The sequence below is a fragment of the Erythrolamprus reginae genome, chromosome 8 (genome assembly GCF_031021105.1).
Source record: "Erythrolamprus reginae isolate rEryReg1 chromosome 8, rEryReg1.hap1, whole genome shotgun sequence".
Taxonomy (NCBI): Eukaryota; Metazoa; Chordata; class Lepidosauria; order Squamata; family Dipsadidae; genus Erythrolamprus; species Erythrolamprus reginae.
Genome location: NC_091957.1, coordinates 25,844,473 through 25,867,147, shown reverse-complemented (window position 1 = coordinate 25,867,147; position 22,675 = coordinate 25,844,473). Strand labels below are relative to the sequence as shown.

The window sequence follows — 22,675 nt, the reverse complement described above, 5'->3', positions numbered from 1 at the left end:
CTTTAAAAAAAATCCATGCCCTCCCAGTTTTAGCCAGGGGCAACCAGATACATGGCTACTGGCTGAGTGCGGAGCGTGTGCCCCATTCTTAAGGCCAGGAATGTGGCCTCATCCTGGAAATGGGATGCCCACTTGGCTTGCCACTTCCCCTTAGCAGGCTTCTGGGGGAGATGGCAGCCAGGCAAGTGACTGCAGGCACTAATTATCCAAGTGAAGTAGACTCTACCCTCTGCCAGGGTCCTGAGATGTTTGGTGCCAGGAGCCGCTGTCTTAAGCAAGTCCCTCGGCCTGCTATGGAGAGTAGTGTGGCTGCAGAGGAGGCCAAAAGGTTCAAGGGCTCGGGGGCTAGAGTGATGGGGCAGCAAGCAGGAAGACCACCCAGGTGGCCCCACAGCTCAGAAAGTCAAACAAAAATATGTAAATCAAGATTCAATCATCCAGGCCAAAGGTATCAAAAAAGCTAATAAACCTTTGTAATAAACTTTAGTCCAGTTGTCATGGTAGCAACAAGTAGTCCTCGACGTTGTTGCTAAGCGAGGCAATTGTTAAATGAATTTTATCCCATTTTACAACATTTCTTGCACCAATTGTTAAACTATTATCAAGGCTGTGAAGTGAATCTGGCTTCCCGCATTGACTTTGCTTGTCAGAAGCCCACAAAGGAAAATCACATTTTCCTCGGGTGGCTGCGACCATCATAAATCTGAGTCAGTTGCCAACTATCTAAATTTAAATCATGTGACTACCCAGTGAAAAAATGGTCATGTCTTTTTTTTCAGTGATGATGTAACTTCGAATGGTCATGAAATGAACTATTGTAAGTTGAGGACTTTTGGCCTGAAGGATAGAATCTTTGTTTCCACGTTGCTTTTCATTTTGGAGAGAAACATCCCCCCCCTCCCCCGGCAAGTCTATATGACAAAATTTGGTTCTTTCCAAAGACCTCTAGTCCGTGGCTACCAAATTCTCATTTGGACTAAAGAAGTTACTTGGATGAGTGAGGAAGCATCTGTTTTAATAAGCTTTGGTCCAATTGCCCTGATTTAATCTTTCAGGATTCAAAGGGAAAGTGTTCATTAAATGCTTTTATTGCACACGTGGTCCATGGGGGGGGGAACACCCCTCCTGCTACAATCCCTCTTCTGGGGCAAGGAGGTAACAGATTGCCCGATTCTGCTTCAGCAGGGGAGTGGGGGGCTGGACTAGAAGATCTCTTAAGGCTGCTTCCTCTTCTTGCCTTTTTTTTCTCTTCTGTCATTTCTCCTCTTTCTCTCTTCTGTCATCTTTCTTCTTTCTTCTCTTGTGTCATCTTTTCTCCTTTCTTCTCTTGCCATCTCTCCTCTCCTTTCTCTTCTCTTGTCATCTTTCATGGCTTCTTTCTTTTGTCATCTCTCTTCTCCTTTCTTTCTTCTTTCTTCTGTCATCTCTCTTCTCTGTTGTCATCTCTCCATTCTTGCTTCTGTCAACTCTCTTCCCTCTCTTTTCTCCTGTCAACTCTCTTCTCCTTTCTCTCTTTCTACTCTTCTGTCTTTCTTTTTCTCTCCTTTCTAATGTCATCTCTCTTCTCTGTTGTCATCTCTCCTTTCTCGGTTCTGTCAACTCCTCTTTCTCTCATCATCTCTTTTCTCCTTTCTCTTCTCAACTCTTTCCTCCCCTTTCTCTCTTCTTTTCTTCTGTCTTTTCCTTTCTCTTCTTTTGTCAACTCTCTTCTTTCCTTCTGTCAACTCCTTTCAACTCTCTTCTTCTCTTCTGTCAACTCTTCTCTCTCCTCCTGTTTCTTTTTCTGTCAACTCTTCTCTTTCTCTCGTCAACACTCTTCTCGCTCGTCTGCAGGCAGGAGTGTACCTGGCTGCTAAAAGGCATCTGTCACTCAGGTGGCCCGCCCCTGCGCCTTTTAGCAGCCAAGCTTCCAGACCAAGTGGGGAGGGGAGCTTTTCCAATGTGAGCCCAGGGGCTACTGGGAGTTGTAATATTGCCCGGCTGTAGGGGGCCTTTAATGTATATTCCCTTCCCAGGTCGTGCTCTGCGGCTGTTTGCCATACGGGCATTGTAGACGCGCGTTAGCATGAAAAATAAACCTGTGGATTGGAGGCCCGCGAGGAAACACACCTTGTGGGGGAGGCGCAGACGCTTTCAGCAGGACCAGCCGCGCCCGAGAGCAAGAGGGCAGCCATCTTGAAAGGGGCAAAAGTGCCTCGTATTTTCCCTCACATTTAGTTGTAGGGAGTTTTGGCTTGGCTTTTTTTTAAAAAAAACCTTGGTGATTATACAAATAAAACCTTTTTTATTTAGTTCAAAAGAGGCAAAATTGAGAAGAGGCGCAAACGGATTGTATGAAGAGCTTTGCCTCAGAGTCGAGGCTGCTCTGCGCATGCTCCTCTCGCCCAGCAGCTTTCTCAAATCTTTTTCCTCCCTCCCCTCATCTTCGCCGCCGACGGAGGGAAGTCGAGAGAGCGCCGCCCTATAGGAAGTCGCCGGGCACACCACTCCAAAATTTCTCCCCACCCAGCCAACCCAGCCTTGTCGCCCGCCGTTGGCGTGACGACAGAGCCGAGAGGGCCACAGGTAGAGCGCGCCACCAACAGGCGCGCGCATGGCCCCGGGGGCCTTGAGGAGGGCCGCTTCCGCTTCCGGGTCGCCCGGTGTCTCTTTCCTCTTCCGGAATCGCCCCCCCCCCCGGAGGCCCTGTTCCCGCTCGGGCCGGTCCCGGGATGGCTCCGCGGCTGCAGCTGGAGAAGGCAGCCTGGCGCTGGACGGAGACGGTGCCGCCCGAAGCCGTGACGCAGGAGCACATAGAAGCGGCCTACCGTATCGGGCTGGAGCCCTGCCAGCGGGGCACTTGCAGGTGAGGCGACGCCCGGGAGGGCGCGGCCTTCTGCTAGCCGGAACTAGTCCCAAATTAAGAAGGCCTGGCTCCCGGGCAAAGGCTAAAGTCTCCCCGGCCTAATAGAAGGGTCGCGACAGGTGGCGTCCTCTGGGCGTGACCCGGGGTGGAGCCCAGCGCCAGTATCCGAAGTCCTGCCAACGTGGTGGAGGTGCCCCATGGCCAGGCGTCCCCTCTCCCATTGGCATGGGTCCTCTGGGGCCTTCCTTTTTTTAGTTTTAGATTATGGCAAGCCAGTGAGGTTCTCCCCACCCTTTACCTCGGGAGCACCGTGTGGTGCCCTTTGCTTTCTGCTTCTCCTCACAGCTCTGAGGCTCGCTTGCCTAAAATATATACTGCTCAAAAAAATAAATGGAACACTCAAATGACACATCCTAGATCTGAATGAATGAAATATTCTCATTCAATACTTTGTTCTGTACAAAGTTGAATGTGCACAACAGCTTGTGAAATTGATTGTCCATCAGTGTTGCTTCCTAAGTGGACAGTTTGATTTCACAGAAGTTTGATTTACTTGGAGTTATATTGTGTTGCTTAAGTGTTCCCTTTATTTTTTTGAGCAGTATATGTAGAGAGGTAGAGATAGGTAGATATACACATACATACATACACACACATATGCATACACTGTAGTAGGCTGCTGCAGGAACACCTAATTGCGTGCAGCTCCATGGCTCTGGAACGCGAGTTCGGGATCGAGCGCAATTATGCTTCCTGCACCTATGCAGGTAGCAAAATCACGGACAAGGACGGGCGTCTTTTCGTGAAGCAAAAATACCTCGCCAAAATGTGCCCGCATGCACATCCCTGTGTGCAATTTTGCTACCTGCACAGGAATTACGCTCACATCCTACACTCATGTTCCAGAGCCGCGGAGCTGCGCACAATTAGGTGTTCTGGCAGCAGCCCACCGCTGTGTATATATGTGTATGTGTAAGTCTTGACATATTCGGGTCTTTCCCATGTAAGGTTGATGGAAAAGATGGGAAAAGATCTGAATATGCCAAGACCTACATACCTATACCTGTGAAAATCTACGAAATATACACTGCTCAAAAAAAATAAAGGGAGCACTCAATTAACACATCCCAGATCTGAATGAATGAAATATTCTCATTGAATACTTTGTTCTGTACAAAGTTGAATGTGCACAACAGCATGTGAAATTGATTGTCCATCAGTGTTGCTTCCTAAGTGGACAATTTGATTTCACAGAAATTTGATTTACTTGGAGTTATATAGTGTTGTTTAACTGTTCCCTTTATTTTTCTGAGCAGTATGTATGTACGTGTGTGTGTGTGTGTGTGTGTGTGTATGCATATATATGTATGTATGTATACATATATATATATATATGTCACATGGGTTTTTTTGCTGAATTGGAAAATTATATATATGACGGTCTTGGTATATTCGGGTTTCTTCCCATGTAGGATTCAGAAATTTCTGGCGACGACCCAAACTCAGAACAATCTACATACATATACCCGTGAAAATTTACGAACACAAATATATATGTGTGTGTGTGTATATGTGTATATATATATGTGTGTGTGTGTGTGTGTATGTGTATATTTGTATATATTTGTATATATGTATACATACACACACAAACATGTATGTACATACGTACACAAATGTTTTTTTCTTTTGCATCACCCTGGTATACCCAACATTACTGCTTCCTTTTATAACATATAGCTTCCCTGCTACAAACTGAGAGGAGAAGAACCTGTGGTGTAGAGGTTAAAGCTACTGCCTTGCAGGCAAACTCCCCAGGTTTAAATCCCGGTAAGGGTATGGCTAACTGATGAGAGCAAAATAGCTTCTAATAGATCTATACTAGTCTTCTTTCCTTTTCATTATCAGCAGAAATATGTTACACACATGCACACACACATACACATATCATAAATGGATCTGAAGTTTTCCTGCTTTCTGTGGAAATTCCCTGGGTGGGGGGTTGTAACTGGAGTTTCAGTCTCTTGCAATCCAAAGCCTAATGTTTCCAGGCAGGGTAGGGCTACAGCTGGATGGGACAGCTTCCTTTTTAAAAAAATAAAATAAAATACAAATAATCCCAACTGGGGGATTCCCTGCTGCCCAGGTGTGTTTGAGGTCCTAAATTAGTGATGGCGAACCTATGGCACGCATGCCACAGATGGCACATGGAGCCATATCTGAGGGCACATGAGGTGTTGCCCTATGTCAGCTCCAGTGCACATTTTTGGCCTGCCTTCTGGATGTTTTTGCTTCCCCCAGGCTTTAGGAGAGCCTCTTGAACCCTGGGGATGGTAGAAAATGGCCCAAGGGCCAACTAGAGGTTCGGAGACAAACTTCCAGTTGCGTCATTGAGCCGTTTTCTGCAGTTCCCCAGAGTTCAGGAAAGCTTCCTGAAGCCTAGAGATGGTGAAAACAGCCCATCAAGCCTGCCGGACGTCCGGAGACTTCAGTGACGCCTGTGTGCATGCGTGGGAGCAGCATGGGGATTGTGTGCATGCACACGGAGGCATTGCATTACAGATGTGGGCATACACATGTGCACTATCACACATGTGCATGCACTTTTGGCACCCAAGCCAAAAAAAGTGCGCCATCACTGTCTTAAGTTGTTCATTCACCTGGATAGAAGGTAAGGTGGCATCTTGTTTGATGCTAATTAAGTTTTTAGGTTAGCATAGCCTGAACTACTTTATTTTTATCATTATTTGCCCACTAGGAGGAAAAGACCATTATTGCTTTTACTTTACTAATTAAATATTTTCCTTCGTAAATAGCTTTGCTCAATCGATTAGTAACTGCAGGGGAAGCATAAAGAAACAGGTTTAATAAGTGATAAATTGCCTTAGCACAGTTATTGTTTGCAAGGACACCTGCTTTTTGCTAGCTGTAGGAGCTAATGACAAGCTTTGCTTGCTTCCATTATGGGCTCCCTCAACTATTGTTCCTGCTGTCGAAACCAAAAAAAACCCTGACATACAAACAAGCTTGGTCGCAATCTCTTGCCTTTCAGCTTTTGTATTTTGCTAATTTCATGCTACGTAGGAGTAGGAGTACTGTATTTTTATCTCTTTTTCAAAAACTAATTGTTATATTATTTTTATCAGTGCTTTTACAGGTATTGTTTTTTTATATATATTTGTGCTTTGCCTTGACACAGCAAATACAGCCACAATAAGGATCTTCCAAAATAATAATAATGTTGAATTAAGGAGGGCAGAAATTGCAAGATGGCCTCGATACTTGAAGATTAAATTTTTTTAATTTGGAAGTTCCTCCTGAAATTTTATAAACCCCTCCTCCCCCACCAGGCCCACCAAAGTGGGCATCTACAAGCATCGCCCAGAAAGTAATGCACCACATTTTTTTTTCTTAAGCAATTATTTATTGAACACAATAAAACTTTCACACAAGAAAAAATGATGTTTCTTCTAAACTCCCTATTTTTCCACGTAATCTCTGTCCCTTTCTATGGTCTTCCTCCGGTGAGATACAAGGGCGTGTATGCCCTGTTGGTACCACCCTTTGTTCTCTCATGAAGCCATTTTTGCATTGTGCGAATCACCTCCTTGTCATCCCAGCGACTAATCGTACTTCTGTCAACTGCAGGGGCGGCAAGCTGGGGGCTTTGCTGCGTTCACTGCCAGTGTCTTCTATCGTGGCAGCGGCGGCACCGGTAGTCAGAGCAGGGGAAGGGGAAGCTCAAGGAAAGAGGGATCCAGGCCAGGACTCGAAGCTGGGATTCCAGGCTGGTCAGCTGGGAGGTTGGATGCTACCACTAAGGGAGACAGCTTAGGTGGGTGGGGGAAGAAGAGGCGGCGGGCGGCATTAAGGCCAAGACGGCTGGGGTGGGGAGGGAGAGTTAAAACGCACAGTATTGTACATCGGGCAGCCGCAGGAAAACCTGTGATGTGCAAAAAAACCGTGGAGTATTTTTTACATCAATATTTTTTGAAAACCTGTGGTATAGCCTTTCTGCGAAAGTCGGACCCGCGAAAATCAAGGGACCACTGTATATCTAAAGTTTTGCATTCATACCATTACTGTAGGCTGAGGGGAAAAAATGTGCATTACTTTCTGGGCAACCCTCAGATATTAAGTTAATAGATAATAATTTTCAAAGGCAGTCTGCACCTTCACTTTTGCCCCTCAGATTTCCCTCCTGCCTCCTTGGATGTGTATTAGCAATAGCATTTAGACTTATATACCGCTTTCCCGTGCCTTACAGCCCTCTCTGAGTGTTTTTACAGAGAGTCAGTCTCTTGCCCCCAACAATCTGGGTCCTCATTTTATCGACCTTGGAAAGATGGAAGGCTGAGTCAACCTTGAGCCTACTGAGATTCGATCTGCCAAACTGCTGGCAGCCGGTGATGAGCAGAAGTAGCTTGCAGCACTGCACTTTAACCACTGCGTCACCAAGGCTCATCTTTTAGCTACCGAGGCTGAGAGCCTTGTTTTCCCCTTCAGAGGATTAAGGAGCATATCTCAAAATATAATGCAGCGAGGGACCAGCAAGAGCTGTCTTCATCGGAGGAAGAGGGAGCTGGTACAGATTTATCCCGATTTAAGTAAAGCTGAAACATCAAGCCTGTTGAAAAAAAGACTTCCTTTGCAGGATGTGTTTGGGTTGTGTGCAAATATCAACATGGCTGTCCCCAACGGCACTCCAAGCTCTTTTCAGAATCTGCCATCCCCAGCTGGGAAGGTCCTCGCTTTCTTTTCCTCCCAGAAATAAAGAGAATATTTTAGAACCAGGAGGGGAATGGTAGCAAACACGCAACCTGAACCATTCCTGGAAAATGGTTCGGGTGAGAAACATATTTATTTATTTATTCAATTTTTATGCCGCCCTTCTTCTTAGACTCAGGGCAGCTTACAACATGTTAGCAATAGCACTTTTTAACAGAGCTAGGCTATTGCCCCCACAATACGGGTCCTCATTTTACCCACCTCGGAAGGATGGAAGGATGAGTCAACCTTGAGCCGGTGATGAGATTTGAACTGCTAACCTACAGATCTGCAGTCAACTTCAGTGGCCTGCAGTATAGCACTCTACCTGCTGCGCCACCCCATCTCTTTTATCTCAACATGATACTTTGCTTCTGCAGGAGAAACTGCAGAGGGAATCCCAATTGTCTGGTGGGGATTGGAGAGCACATTTGGCTGGGGGAGATCGATGAAAACACCTTTCACAACATCGACGATCCCAACTTTGAGAGGCGAAAAAAGGTACATCTACGGCTTTCCGAGCATATCGAGAAGAATTGGGGTTTTTACCCCATTGCACCTCCTCTCTTTGCAGCTGGTGCTTTAAAAGTCTTTCACCCAGAATTGCCAAGGTTGAAATTTCCTCAGTTCCCAAATCTACGGAGATCGGTTGGCTGTGAAAAAATCCAAGTTGGGCCTGGCAGGCAATTTGGTATCACGAAGGAGCCTATGGGGGGCGGGGGAACACAAAAGTTTCATTCAACTGGGTCTTGTCTTCATGTATCTTTAAAGCTGTGAAATTGTGAGTCTGATTTCGCTCGTGGTGGGAAGCCTTCTTCTGAGACTGCAAGTTAAGTGGGCATGTTTGGCTTCCCCCTCCGCTCAAAAATACCCTGTCTCGCCCCCCCCCCCCCAAATAAGACCTCCCCTGATAATAAGTCCAATCGGACTTTTGAGTGCATGGCAATAACGCCAAGCGCTTATTTCATGGTTCAAAACAATATAAGACAGGTCTTATTCTCAGGAAAACATTTCCGGATGCAATTCAAAGAGTTGGTAATGACCTATAAAGCCCTACATGGCATCGGGCTAGATTATCTGCAGGGCCGCCTTCTACCATATGAATCCCAGCATCTGTTTAGGTCCCACAGAGTTGGCCTTCTCCAGGTCCCGTCAATTAGACCAGTGTTTCCCAACCTTGGCAACTTGAAGCTATTTGGACTTCAACTCCCACAATTCCCCAGCCAGCATTCACTGGCTGAGGAATTCTAGGAGTTGAAGTCCAAATAGCTTCAAGTTGCCAAGGTTGGGAAACACTGAGCTAGACAATGTCGTTTGGTGGGACCTAGGGGAAGAGCCTTCTCTGTGGGGGGCCCGGCCCTCTGAAATTAGCTCCCCCTGGAGGTTCGCACTGCCCCCACCCTCCTTGCCTTTCGCAAGAGTCTTAAGACTCACTTATGTTGCCAGGCTTGGGGTCATTATATCTTGCCCCCCTGGCCAATAAATGTGATCTATGGCTGCAATTTGAATTTGATTGATTTATATTATATTGGGTTTTTAGCTTATGTAGTTTTTAATTAATTAGATTTGTCTTTGTATTTACTGTGTTGTATTATATGCTGTGAGCCGCCCCGAGTCTTCGGAGAGGGGCGGCATACAAATCTAAACAATAATAACAACAATAATAATAATGGCATTTGATTTGGGTATATTTTTCTGTGTGTCATCCAGGTCATGGTTCAAGAGGTAACAGGACTTTCTGGTTTTTCTTTGAAGACCTTTCGCTTCTCATCCAAGAAGCTTCCTCTGCTCTGACTTCATTCCCTTTCCCATCATCCAGTCAGAGCTGAAGAAGCTTCTTGGATGACAAGTGAAATGTCTTCAAAGAAAAAATTGAATTATTTTTCTCTGTGTGTGTGTGTTTTAAAGCTGAGCATTTTAAGGATAGTGAGATAGAAAAGCATTTCAAAATGGAACTTGTCCTGTGCTTCGATATGGAAGAATAGACCCATTGAATTGTGCCTGCAAAACCAGAGTATTTTAACAATGCTTAGATGCTCTCTAAAACGCTCAGGGCATCTTGTGCCAACTCTCCTTTCTATAGGAACTAATCCCCCACTATTGTTGAAGGAGAAGAATGCTCTCTTGAGAAGACCTCGCTAAAATTGTCTGTCCTTGAGCCGCTCTGCTTTTTTGGCTGGCCTCACCTCTGATGATCTCTGTCTCACTTCTCCTTCCCTACCAGAATGCATTTGTAGGCCTCACCAACCTGGGGGCCACTTGCTACGTCAACACTTTCCTACAGATGTGGTTTCTAAATCTGGAGCTCCGGCAGGCGCTGTATCTGTGTCCCGTTGCCCGGCCTGAATATATCACAGCGGAGAAGAAAGGTATTTCGGAGGCATCTTTGCCCTGTTCGAAGCGGTTGGTTCTAAGATTAGTCTGATTTGAACCCAAAATGTTTGGGGTTCATCATCACAATCACCCTGCTTTGAACAGATACTGTGTTTCCCCAAAAATAAGACCTTTTTGTTTGCCATAATTTTTATTGATTTTACAGCTTAATATTTTCAGGTAGATCGACATCCATGTATATACATTCATATTAATATATTATACACTGCTCAAAAAAATGAAGGGAACCCTCAAAGAACACATCCTAGACCTGAATAAATGAAATATTTTCATTGAATACTTTGTTCTGTACAAAGTTGATGTGCTGACAACGTAAAATTTATGATCAAGGAAATGGAGCGCCTCCCTTATGAAACCAGGTTGCAATGCCTTGGTCTCTTCAGCCTTGAAAGACGGCGTTTAAGGGGTGACTTGATCGAAGTGTATAAAATCATGCATGGGATAGAAAAGGTGGATAGAGAAAAATTATTTTCTCTATCACACAATACTAGGACGAGGGGGCACTCCCTAAAGCTCATAGGTAAGAAAGTTAGGACAAATAAAGGGAAATATTTCTTCACCCGGAGGGTCCTTGGTTTATGGAATTCACTTCCAGAATAGGTCGTGACAGCTGTCAGCCTTCAAGGCAGGATTAGACAGATTCATGGATGCCAAGTGTATTGGTGGTTATTGAAACGGATGTCCATGTGCTGCCTCTATGATGGTTGAGGCAGGCAGGGTTCCGTTGGGTACCATTTGTTGGGGGTTAAGGGAAAGGGAGGGTCTTGCCTTCTCTTTCTATTCAAGATCCCCATGTACAATTGGTGGGCCACTGTGACACAGAATGCTGGACCCGATAGTCTTTGGCCTGATTCAGCATGGCTCTTCTTATGTTCTTATTGTCAATCAGTGTTGCTTCCTAAGTGGACAGTTTGATTTCACAGAAGTCTGATTTACTTGGTGTTATATTGTGTTGTTTAAGTGTTCCCTTTAATTTTTTTGAGCAGTATATATTTATACATTGTATACACATTCTTTGTATTTTTTTCTTTTTCCCTCTATCTCTTACTGTTGTTTTGCATTTCTTTTATACAAAAAATAAGAGTTATATTAATTTTTGCTGCAAAAGATGCATTAGGGCTTATTTTCTGGTTAGGTCATGTTTTTGGGAAAATACGGTACTAAAATACATCTGTCTGGCTGACGCTCTTAACTGAGGTTTATTTTGCATGAATAATCATGCCAGGGCTTATTTTCCGGTTGGGTCTTATTTTCGGGGAAACACTGTAGTCCTCAACTTACCACAGTTCATTTAGTTGACCGTTCAAAATTACAACTGGAAAAAGTGACTTATGACCAACAATCGTTGCAGCATCCCCGTGGTCACATGATCAAAATTCAGACATTTAGCAACTAGTTTATGACCGATGTAGTGTCTCGGGATCATGTGATCACCCTGCAGAACAAAGTTAATGGGGAATCTAGATTCACGTAACAACTGTGTTGGTTACTTAACAGACTTCACTTAACAAGTGTGGCAAAGAAAGGTCATAAAATGGGGCAAAACCGTCTTAACAAGTGTTTCAACATAAATGTTGGGCTCCTCCTTAGTTTCACCAATCCTACAGGGTGGTCTTGGCTCCTTTTGGGAGCCCACAACAAGGAGAAAACTAGCACAGGAATGGAGTTGGCTGTTCTTTGTAACTGGAGTTGCTGGGAGGCTCTGCAGAAGAGTTTGGCTTGCTGCTCTCAGTTATTCGAGGGACAAAAGAATTCCTTCCCAGGTCCCAAGTCTACATTTTAATCAAGCCTTTGATCTCTTGACAGATTACGAACCTCAGACCATTTGCGAGCACCTCCAGTACTTGTTTGCCTTGCTCCAAAACAGCAAAAGGCGATACATAGACCCATCGGGATTTGTGAAAGCACTTGGCTTGGATACAGGTCAGCAACAGGTAAGGTTTGAGGCACCTAGGCCAGCTACTCTCTTTTTCCCTGTTGTCTCTCAAAATGACATATTTTAAGAATGCCGTTTCCACACCGAGGAAAACCATGAACCCTTTGACAGCAGAGAAATAAAAAAGCCTTCCTCATTTGGCCTGGGGCACTCTGCCGAAAAGTCCTGGAGAGGAGGGGTTGCTTCTTTTGGAGGATTTTCTGACATCCCAATTTTAATGGAATTAAAATGAGATGTTTGTCCCTCTGGGTCACCACAATGTAAAAAAGATGTGGAGACACTAGAAAGAGTCGCAGAGAAGAGCAACAAAGATGATTAGGGGACTGGAGGCTAAAACTATGAAGAACAGTTGCTGGAACTGGGCATGTCTAGTTTAATGAAAAGGAGGACTGGGGGAGACATGATAGCAGTCTTCCAATATCTCAAAACTATTCTCCAAAGCACCTGAGTGTAGGACAAAAGGAATGGGTGGAAATTAATCAAGGAGAGAAGCAACTTAGAACTAAGGAGAAATTTCCTCACAGTTTTTAAGAAGATGTTGAATAACCATTTGTCTAAAGCGGGTAGGGTTTCCTGCTTAAGCAGAGGGTTAATAATAACAGAGTTAGAGGGGACCTTGGAGGTCTTCTAGTCCAACCCCCTGCTAGGAGACCTTACACTACTTCAGAAAGATGGTTATCCAACATCTTCTTATAAACTTCCAGTGTTGGTATATTCACTACTTCTGGAGGCAAGCTGTTTCACTGATTAATTGTTCTAATTAATTGTTTCTCCTTAGTTTAATTTCCACCCGTTGCTTCTTGTTCTACCCTCAGGTGCTTTGGAGAATAGGTTGAATCATTTTTGCTTGTGGCAACCCCTGAGATATTGGTATACTGCTGTCATGGCTCCTCTGGTCCTCCTTTTCATTAAACTAGCCATGCCCATTCCTGCAACTGTTGTTCATATGTTTTAGCCTCCAGTCCTCTAATCATCTTGAATGCTCTTCTCTGCACTCTTTCTAGAGTCTCCACATCCTTTTTTCATCGTAGCGATCAAAACTGGATGCAGTATTCCAAGTATAGCCTCACCAAGGCCTTATAGTGTGGTATTAACACTTCACATTACCTTGATTCTATCCCTCTGTTAATGCAGCCTAGAACGGTGTTGGCTTCTTTGGCAGCTGCTGCATATGGCTGGCTCCTTTAAATGGTTGTCCCACGATCCCTATCACAATTACTACTGTTGGTTTGGACCAGAAGACCTCCAAGATCCATTCCAACTCTGTTATTCTGTTCTGTTCTGGGTACTCCTGCCCTGTTTTCTTGAACTCATACCCTGCCTGTGTCCGCTGTTCTTTTAGGATGCTCAGGAGTTTTCCAAGCTGTTCATGTCCCTGCTGGAGGACACCCTGTCTTCTCAGAAAAACCCGGACGTGCGCAACATCGTCCAGAAGCAGTTTTGCGGAGAATACGCCTACGTTACAGTGTAAGGCTTTTCCCCCTCACGTTGCTGCTGCTGCTGCTTCTCGTTTCCTTGCCCTGCTTCGGACGATGGGGCTCCGCGATTCTCACGGCTGTCTCTTCTTTGCTCTCCAGTTGCAACCAGTGTGGCCGGGAGTCCAAACTTATCTCCAAGTTTTACGAGCTTGAATTAAACATCCAGGGCCACAAGCAGCTGTCGGACTGTATCACTGAGTTCCTGAAGGTACCAGTCCACGAAGGGGGAAACACAGCGGCTCTGGCTTTGAGAGCAGCCATGGGACCTCGAGCGTCTTGCCCCTGAGCTCGGTTGGTGCGAGTTGATGACCTCCTGCTGCCAGGCAGGTCGGGATGCCTCTTCAAGCCTGCAACCAGTTTTGTTTTGTTTTGTTTTTTTCCTGGCAGGAGGAAAAGCTGGAGGGGGACAATCGCTACTTCTGCGAGTCCTGCCAGAGCAAACAGAACGCCACCCGGAGGATACGTCTGCTCAGTCTCCCTTGCACCCTCAACCTCCAGCTCATGCGCTTCGTGTTCGATCGGTGAGCTGCTTCTCCCGCCACTCGTCCAGAGCTTTCGTTTCACAGCGGAATCCCATCCCCATCTGAAAGTGGGCTGCCTGGCGAGGCTTGTATCGAACAGGCTGGGCACGAAACATCTTTAGAACAAGACACATGGCAACAGAGGGAAAGAGTGGGGAGAGAAAAAAGGTGGAAGAGAAAAAAGGAGAGAGAAGAAAAAGGGTGGAAGAGACAGAAGAGAGACGGAAGAGAAAAGAGAAAAAGAAGAGGAAAGAGAGAACGGATAATAAAAGGGAGAGAAAAGAATGAGGGAGAGAGAAAGGAGAGAGAAGAAGGAGAGAGAATGAGCTACAAAAATGGTAGAAGGTGTTAAGCATAAAACGTATCAGGAAAGACTTAATGAACTCAATCTGTATAGTCTGGAGGACAGAAGGAAAAGGGGGGACATGATTGAAACATTTCAATATGTTAAAGGATTAAATAAGGTTCAGGAGGGAAGTGTTTTTAATAGGAAAGTGAACACAAGAACAAGGGGCCACAATCTGAGATTAGTTGGGGAAATCAAAAGCAACATGAGAAAATATCATTTTACTGAAAGAGTAGTAGATCCTTGGAACAAACTTCCAGCAGACGTGGTTGGTAAATCCACAGGAACTGAATTTAAACATGCCTGGAATAAACATATATCCACCCTAAGATAAAATACAGGAAATGGTATAAGGGCAGACTAGATGGACCATGAGGTCTTTTTCTGCCGTCAATCTTCTATGTTTCTATGAGAAAAAGAGGAGACCGGGGAGAGAAAAGAGGAGAGAGGAGAGAGATAGAGAAGAAAGGAGAGGGAGAGGAGAGGGGGGGGGAGAGAGAGAGAAAGATAGAAAGGGAGGAAGCAGCTCTTGCTTGCTTATTGTGTCATACCTTTCTTTGGGCAACTCAAGGTGATCCATTTTGAATTTACAATACCAGAGATTGAAGGGAACTTGGAGGTCTTCTAGTCCACCCCCCCCTGCTCCTGTTCCCACGAAGAGGGTTGAGAGAGAGAGAGAAATCGGTTTAATCTTAACCTTCCAGTTGGCGAATCTAGGGGGGGGGGAAACCACCTGGGAAGTTATTTTTTTCCCAAGAGTATAAACTTTACTGAATCAATCCACTTTGGCGAAGAAGAAGCAAAACCGGCTCTGCGTTTCCCGCACAAACGTATGCATAGTTTCAGTAAACACACAGCACATACACACACACACTTTGTTAAGCTGCAGAGCAAAGAGGGATATAGGTGAACGCTCGAATGACACGAAGGCCCCAAACTCACCCGGACGGCTTCTGTGCCCGAGGGGTACTGACACCAGGGAATCTCCCGGGTTCCCCATTCACACACACACCCCCTCCACGTCACTCTTGATGTGGAAAGTGAACACTCTGCTGGTGCCACTGTTTACCTTTGTGTTGGCACTGCCAGATGGAAAGGGGTGAATGAAAGCAATCCTTTTTCGTCCTCACTAGGCAAACGGGGCACAAGAAGAAGCTGAACGCTTACATCGAGTTCTCTGAGCTGCTTGACTTGGGACCCTTTATGGAAGACAAAGGTAGGCCGAGCCGAGGTGGGTGTGGTTTCCTTCTGCCTTGGTGTCCTCTTCCCTGAAATGGGGGCGGTCAGGGCCCTTCTCCTATCTTCTATGCACACCTGGAAGCCTAAAGGAGTCCAAAAGGAATTGGGCAGCTTCTAAATTTAATAAATTAAAATGTTATAGGAAGAAGGGGGGCAGCTTGCCGCAGCCACCCCTGACTGTGGAAATCAAGGATGGGAGGAGGGAAGGCTCTCACCGTCCCCCAGGCCTCGAGCACTGTATGCTGCTGTTTCAGCCAGCGTCTTCGTCTATGAGCTCAGTGCCATCCTCATCCACCGAGGGGTCAGCGCCTACTCTGGCCATTACATCGCCCACGTCAAGGACCCCCAAACGGGGGGAGTGGTACCGATTTAACGACGAAGAGATTGAGAAAATGGAAGGCAAGAAGCTGCAACTGGGAGCGGAAGAGGATCTAGGTAAATGAATGGCCTTCTTGAAACAGAACCCAAGGGGGGGGCACCGCTCAGCCTGCATGGGGTCGACACTGTGACCCCTCTCCTCGGCTCACTGCAATTTGGCCTGGCCGAGAATGTCTCTGGGGTGGGAAGGGGGGCAGAGAAGCGGGGCGGGAGAATAAAGGTCCCCAGCACTTGCTTCCTTTATCTTCTGTCCCCCCTCTCCAGAACCCTCTAAATCTCAGTCTCGAAAGCCCAAGTGCGGGAAGGGGATATACCGCTCCCGAAATGCCTACATGTTGGTGTATAGGTTGCAGTCGCGGGAGACGTCACTGGCTGTTGAACTCCCAGGTGAGCTTCCGCAGGTGTCCATTCTGAGCCTTTCCTCTCGCCCTGTTCTGCCCCAGTTAAGGACATAGGGAAACAAACATTGTTTGAGCGTATTTTTAATCAATAACCAACCACTAATAACTTAGTGTTAGTAGAGGTCACACACACACATGAACTTAAAGGCAGTGCTTTCTCGCAAAAGCCCAGTTGTTGATTACTTGTCATTAACAGTTGGCCTCAGTTCAGAAAGTCTTAAATTATAGAATAGCAATTAGTCTTTGATAGCTCATGAAGTTTGGCAAAATACCCAGGAGTTGTCTTCAGTAAACAAACTGAAGCAGATAAGCAGAGCATAATGTTCCAGACACCACTAACCACACAAATTTCAAACATTTCCTGCAGAGATTCTTAACTTCCCTGGCTTTCCTTAAGAAGACTAGGGGAGTGGCCAATTAGTCGCAAGCTTTACTCCCGAGAAGACCTCCTCCTGAGTAGCCATTCCTGCCTTTTGGCAGCTCTGCGCGCTCATGCATTAAGAAGAGTCTTCTCCCCTTCTTCCTCATCACTGCTATAAGGTGCTGGAGGTTCCGAAGGCCCCGGCTGAACCTCTGCCTCTGCCACCCGAGTCCTCACCATCCTCCCCCACTGTCCAACTCGAGTGCCAGCTGCACAGGCCACTAGCGCATCACCAAGTCAATCTCCTCTCCAACAGGATCCACTATTAGCTTCATGGGCCACAACACACCCCACCTGTCCGAGAAGCACACAAGAGTTAGAAGTGGCACTTTTTTAATTTTAATTTTAATTTTTTTTAAAAAAAATTCACCAACATTGCATCCATAGTTATACAGTGAACCCTCGATCATCGCGAGGGTTCCGTTCCAGGACCCCACGCGATGATCGATTTTTAGCGAAGTAGCGGTGCGGAAGTAAAAACACCATCTGCGCGTGCGCAGATGGTGTTTTTGCTTCCACTGCCGCCCCGCCCTTCGCCCGCCCACCCCGTTGCTCGCGCCTGGGGGTGCGCGCGCGTTTGGGGACTCCCTAGATCCGCTCCCCAGCTGGGGAGCGGATCTAGGGAGTCCCCCACCGCGCGCGCGTTGCTGGGGAAAGCGCGCGCGTTTGGGGACTCCCTAGATCCGCTCCCCAGCTGGGGAGCGGATCTAGGGAGTCCCCACCGCGCGCGCGTTGCTGGGGAAAAGCCGCGCGCGTTTGGGGACTCCCTAGATCCGCTCCCCAGCTGGGGAGCGGATCTAGGGAGTCCCCACCGCGCGCAGCGCGTTGCTGGGGAAAGCGCGCGCGTTTGGGGACTCCCTAGATCCGCTCCCCAGCTGGGGAGCGGATCTAGGGAGTCCCCACCGCGCGCGCGTTGCTGGGGAAAGCGCGCGCATTTGGGGAATCCCTATATCCGCTCCCCAGCTGGGGAGCGGATCTAGGGAGTCCCCAAACGCGCGCGCTTTCCCCAGCTGGGGAGCGGAGCTGGGATGTCCCCCAAGCGCGTGCCGCCCACCCGCCCACGCCGTTGCTCGCGCCGCTGCTGGGGTCTTACGGGGGCAAGAGGGGGAAGACCCAGGGAAGCCTCTGCCCGGCGGGGAAACTCCACCATCTATGCATGCGTGGAAGGGCACGCATGCGCAGATGGTGGAGTTTACTTCCTGGTTGAAAACTCGCGAAATAGCCCTTTCGCGATACTTGAACACGCGAAACTCGAGGGTTCACTGTACTACGATATCAACATGTTACACACATACATTTTTCCAATATATCATAAACAGTTATCCTAAATATGCACCGTTTATACTTTTATCTCTTGTCTGTTTTCCTTCTATGTTTTGTGTTACTGCCCTCCCTCTATCTCCCTCTCTCCCTCTTAACCTACTTTCCTCCTACCTCTCTCCCTTTACTTCCTACTTCCTCTTCCTCATCCTTCCCTGAGTACTTCTAATCTTAATCTCTTATGTAATTGACAGACAAGCTTTCCAAAATCCTGAAGAGATTTCAACATTGGTGCCATTCTTAAACTGACATCTTCCTTTCCTCTATATTTAAATATAAAATATACTTCTCAAAAAAATAAAGGGAACACTTAAACAATATAACTCCAAGTAAATCAAACTTCTGTCAAATCAAACTGCCCCCCTTAGGAAGCCACACTGATTGACAATCAATTTCATTTTGTTGTCAGCACATTCAACTTTGTACAGAACGAAGTATTAAAATGAGAATATTTCATTCATTCAGATCTAGGATGTGTTCCTTGAGTGTTCCCTTTATTTATTTTTTTGAGCAGTATACTAGGTATAACTGCTATTATCTCATGCTGCCTCCTTCCTCCTATTTTTGTCACCTTAGCTTTCCTGCAGGAGCTGGTGGAACAGGACAACAGCAGGTTTGAGGAGTGGTGCCACGAAATGGCCGAGATGCGGAAGCAGAGTGTGGCGCGGGGCAAGGTTAAGCACGAAGAGGTGAAGGAGCTCTACCAGAAGTTGCCTGCCAAAGCTGGTCTGTAAGACCTTCCAATTACCTGTCTTCTCTTTGTAGGGCGGCTCTGGGCCAGGTGGGAGGGGAGGGGGCAGCTCTGGTGTCCCCCCAGGTTTGGAAGCTTCCTTTACATACGACTCTAGGTACCTCCCGCCCTCCCTCTCCCAAGAGAGCCAACCCCAGCATAGCCTGCTCCCTGGGTGGGGGTGTCGGGCAACCATTCTTACTTGGCAGGTATGCCTTAGGACAGTGATGGCGAACCTATGGCATGGGTGCCACAGGTGGCACATGGAGCCATATCCTCTGGCACGCAAGCTGTTGCCCTACCTCAGCTCCAGCGTGCATGTGTGTGCTGGCCAGCTGATTTTTGGCTGACACAGAGGCTCTGGGAGGCATTTTTGGCTTCCAGAGAGCCTCCCGGGGGATGGGGGAAGGTGTTTTTACCCTCCTCTGGCTCCAGGGTAGCCTTTGGAGTCTGAAGGGTGAAACACGAACCTACTGGGTCCACCAGAAGTTGGGAAACAGGCCATTTCTGGCCTCTAGTGGGCTTTGGGGGGGGAGCTATTTTCACCCGCCCCACCGATTGAATGATTGGTGTGGGCACTTGCGCATGCAGGATAGCACACGTGTATACTCTTTCGGCACCCAAGGAAAAAAAGGTATGCCATCACTGCCTTAGGACAGGGGTTCTCAACCTTTCTACTGCTGTGACCCCTTAATACAATTCCTCATGTTGCAGTGAACCCCAAGGTCTAGTACTAATTCTTCCAACAGAGCTTGAAGCTGATTGGCAGGAAGCTCTGAGGGACACCCCCACTGTAAACGCCTGATTGGTCGGATTGTAAAAATAGGTTCCAAGGCACCAGAATGGAAGCTTTAGTTCCTAACACCCTGGGAAATTTGTCTTTTCCCATGGCCTTAAGCCCGACCCCCAGCTTGAGAACCACAGCTTTAGGACAAGGCCAACCTTGGCCACTTTAAGACTTGTGGACTTCAACTCCCAGAGTTCCTCAGTCATCTGGCTGAGGAACTCTGGGAGTTGAAGTCCACAAGTCTTAAAGTTGCCACGGGTGGAGACCCCTGCCTTAGGATCAGGCATGTGCAGGAAGCAAAATCTCATGAGGGGGACACACACACGCGAGAATTTTGGCTGTTTTTTTGCTTCCGCGCATTTGCAGAGTGAAAAAAAATCACTGAACTCTTGTGCGCGTTCCCTCGCGAGATTTTGCTGCCTGCACATGCGCAGAAGCAAAATGTTGCTGGGACGCACACCCGCAACAGAAGCAAAGCTGCCCACGCAGCTCAATTTTCGCGACTGCTGTGCGGTAGCAACCTGATCCTATTTAAGATGTCTCTTTCAAGCTTTGGCGGGCATCGTCTCAGCTCCACCCGCAGGGCAAGGGGGATTGGCGGAAAGAGGGGGCGCTAGGCAGAAGCTCTCCTGTTGGCATGGGCTTTGGGTGATGGGGGAAGAAGGAGGGCCGGAGCACTCGGTCTGAGTCGCTGGCCCCTCCCGCTCTCCCCCCACAGGGCAGGAGTAGGAGGGAAAGGGGGTTGTTGGTGGCGGCGGGTTTGATCTTCCCATTTGAAGGGTGGGGGGGGACGATTGCACAATCTTAACTTTGCACACGCTCTGTGGTCGGTGTCGGAGGAGGAAGAGCCAGGGGGGGTTGCTGATGACGCTCTGGCCCTCTGCGCCCTTCCCCCCCTCAGGCTGCCCCTACGACTTTGTCTCCCTGGAATGGCTGCAGCAGTGGCTGGATGAATCGACGCCCCCCAAAGCCATTGACAACACGGCCTGCTTGTGTCCCCACGGGAAGCTGCACCCGGATAAGATCTCTACTGTCAAGCGGGTCTCGGAGGAGGTGGCCGACTACTTCTATACGAGATACGGGGGAGGACCCAGGCTGACAGGTGGGGACCAGGCCTGGCTTTGGAGCCAGCTGCCTCCTCCTCTTCCTCGGTGGGATCCCCTCGGCTTTGGGTTGTTGAGGGAGCAACGATCAAGGAAGGAAAGGCAAAGGAATGCCAGGCAGGTGGAGCTGCTAGCGCTCTTGCAGACAAGGGAGGGAAGCCTTCCACTCTGCAGGTGGTGTGATCTCTCACACTTTTGCTCACAAGTTGACGTTGCACCTCGGTGGTGTGTTGCCGCTTTTGTCAGTTTCCTCCCTCACACCTTCCCCTGGAGAGGCGAGGTGCAACCCGAGGAATTCCCCCCTTTTGGCAAAAGCGGCACCACCCCACAAAAGTGCCTTCCTCCTCTTTCGGGTCTCCTCTGCAGGGTGGGCAGGGGGATGTCAGAGGGCTCCCCCTTTGCTGAATGGGGTTGGGGGCAGACAGGCGCTGCCTTTCATAGAAACGTAGAAGATTTACAGCAGAAAAAGACCTCCTGGTCCATCTAGTCTGCCCTTATACCATTTCCTGTATTTTATCTTAGGATGGATCTGTGTTTATCCCAGGCATGTTTAAATTCAGTTCCTGTGGATATACCAATCACCTCTGCTGGAAGTTTTTTTCCAAGCGTCTACTACTCTTTCAGTCAAATAATCTTTTCTCACATTGCTTCTGATCCTCCCCCCAACTAACCTCAGATTGTGGCCCCTTGTTCTTGTGTTCACTTTCCTATTAAAAACACTTCCCTCCTGAACCTTATTTAACCCTGTCACATATTTAAATGTTTCGATCATATCCCCCCCCCCCTTTCCCTTCTGTCCTCCAGACTAGACAGACCGAGTTCATGAAGTCTTTCCTGATAAGTTTTATGCTTAAGACCTCCCACCATTTTTGTCGCCCGTCTTTGGACCCGTTCCATTTGATCCATATCTTTTTGTAGGTGAGGTCTCCAGAACTGAACACAGGATTCCAAATGAGGTCTCACCAGCACTCTATACAGTGGGATCACAATCTCCCTCTTCCTGCTTGTTATACATCTAGCTATGCAGCCAAGCATTCTACTTGCTTTCCCTACCGCCTGACCGCACTGTTCACCAATTTTGAGACTGTCAGAAATCACCCCCCCTAAATCCTTCTCTCCTGAAGTTTTTGCTAACACAGAACTGCCAATACAATACTCAGCCTCCTTCCTCTTCCTCAGTCAAAGCCCTCTGCAAGGACTGCGTGGTGGAGAGGTGCCGGGTTCTGCGACTGAAAAGCCAGCTAAGCGAGGACTACAAATCCGTCTGCAACCTCCTCAAAGCGGCGATCAAGGGGTGAGAGCAGCTCCTACGGGGGCATGGGGGGGGGGGATTCAGGAAGGGCGGGGCAAGAGGTAGGGATCCCCAATACCTGCTTCCTCTGCCACGCTCTTTCCCTGCCTCCTGGGCTGTGAGCCGCCCTTCTCACCCTGCAGGAGTGATGACGGGTTTTGGGTCGGGAAGTCTTCCCTGCGGAGCTGGCGCCAGCTGGCCCTGGAGCAGCTGGACGACTCGGACGAGGATACCGAGCAGAGCAACGGCAAGATGAACGGTGACGCCAAGGAGAGAGGTAGCTCCCTCCTTACCACCCCCACACACACCGCCCCCCTCCCCCTGTTATTCAAGGCAAGCCTGGCCTCTCCATACAGCCCGCAGGGTTGGTTTCCCTGAGCCAGGGCCTGTTTTCAGCCTCCAAGGTTTTTCAAGCTGGCTGAGGGATTCAAACCTTCACCCGGATCCTCCCGCTTTGAGCTGGGGGACAACCCCCAGGAGGGGGCAAGAAAGATTGTTAAAAGACTCTACAGAAGCCCTGCTGGTGGCAACCCCACCCCAAGCCTGCAGACTGGCCATTCTCCTCTGCTTTCAGAGGACGGGAGAGAGCAAGGAAGGAAAGGAGAGGACAAGAAAGAAGGGGAAGGAAGGAAGGGGAAGAAGGGAAAGCAAAGAAAGAAGGAAAGGAGAGGACAAGAAGGAAAGGAAGGAGGGAGGACAAAAGGGAACGAGAGGAAGG

At 47.8% G+C, this 22,675-nt stretch overlaps 2 protein-coding genes across 2 annotated transcripts in view; both read left to right on the top strand.

Moving 5' to 3' along the window:
* Positions 1-2,620: 2,620 nt before the first annotated feature.
* LOC139171326 (ubiquitin carboxyl-terminal hydrolase 48-like) lies at positions 2,621-18,780 on the top strand. The gene is given in 12 exon segments (XM_070759443.1): positions 2,621-2,845; positions 7,993-8,113; positions 9,837-9,981; positions 11,813-11,940; positions 13,285-13,409; positions 13,520-13,628; positions 13,808-13,941; positions 15,421-15,503; positions 15,781-15,878; positions 15,880-15,961; positions 16,169-16,291; positions 18,623-18,780. Coding segments are annotated over 12 exon segments (1,440 nt in total). The 5' UTR covers positions 2,621-2,711.
* Positions 18,781-18,782: 2 nt separating this feature from the next.
* The window catches only part of LOC139171466 (ubiquitin carboxyl-terminal hydrolase 48-like), a 5,957-nt gene continuing 2,064 nt past the window's right edge, over positions 18,783-22,675 (top strand). Inside the window, exons 1-3 of the mRNA XM_070759713.1 lie at positions 18,783-20,665; positions 21,846-21,960; positions 22,101-22,234. Coding sequence (XP_070615814.1) covers positions 20,428-20,665; positions 21,846-21,960; positions 22,101-22,234 — 487 coding nt within the window. The 5' untranslated portion in view covers positions 18,783-20,427. The remainder of the gene's footprint in view (positions 20,666-21,845; positions 21,961-22,100; positions 22,235-22,675) is intronic.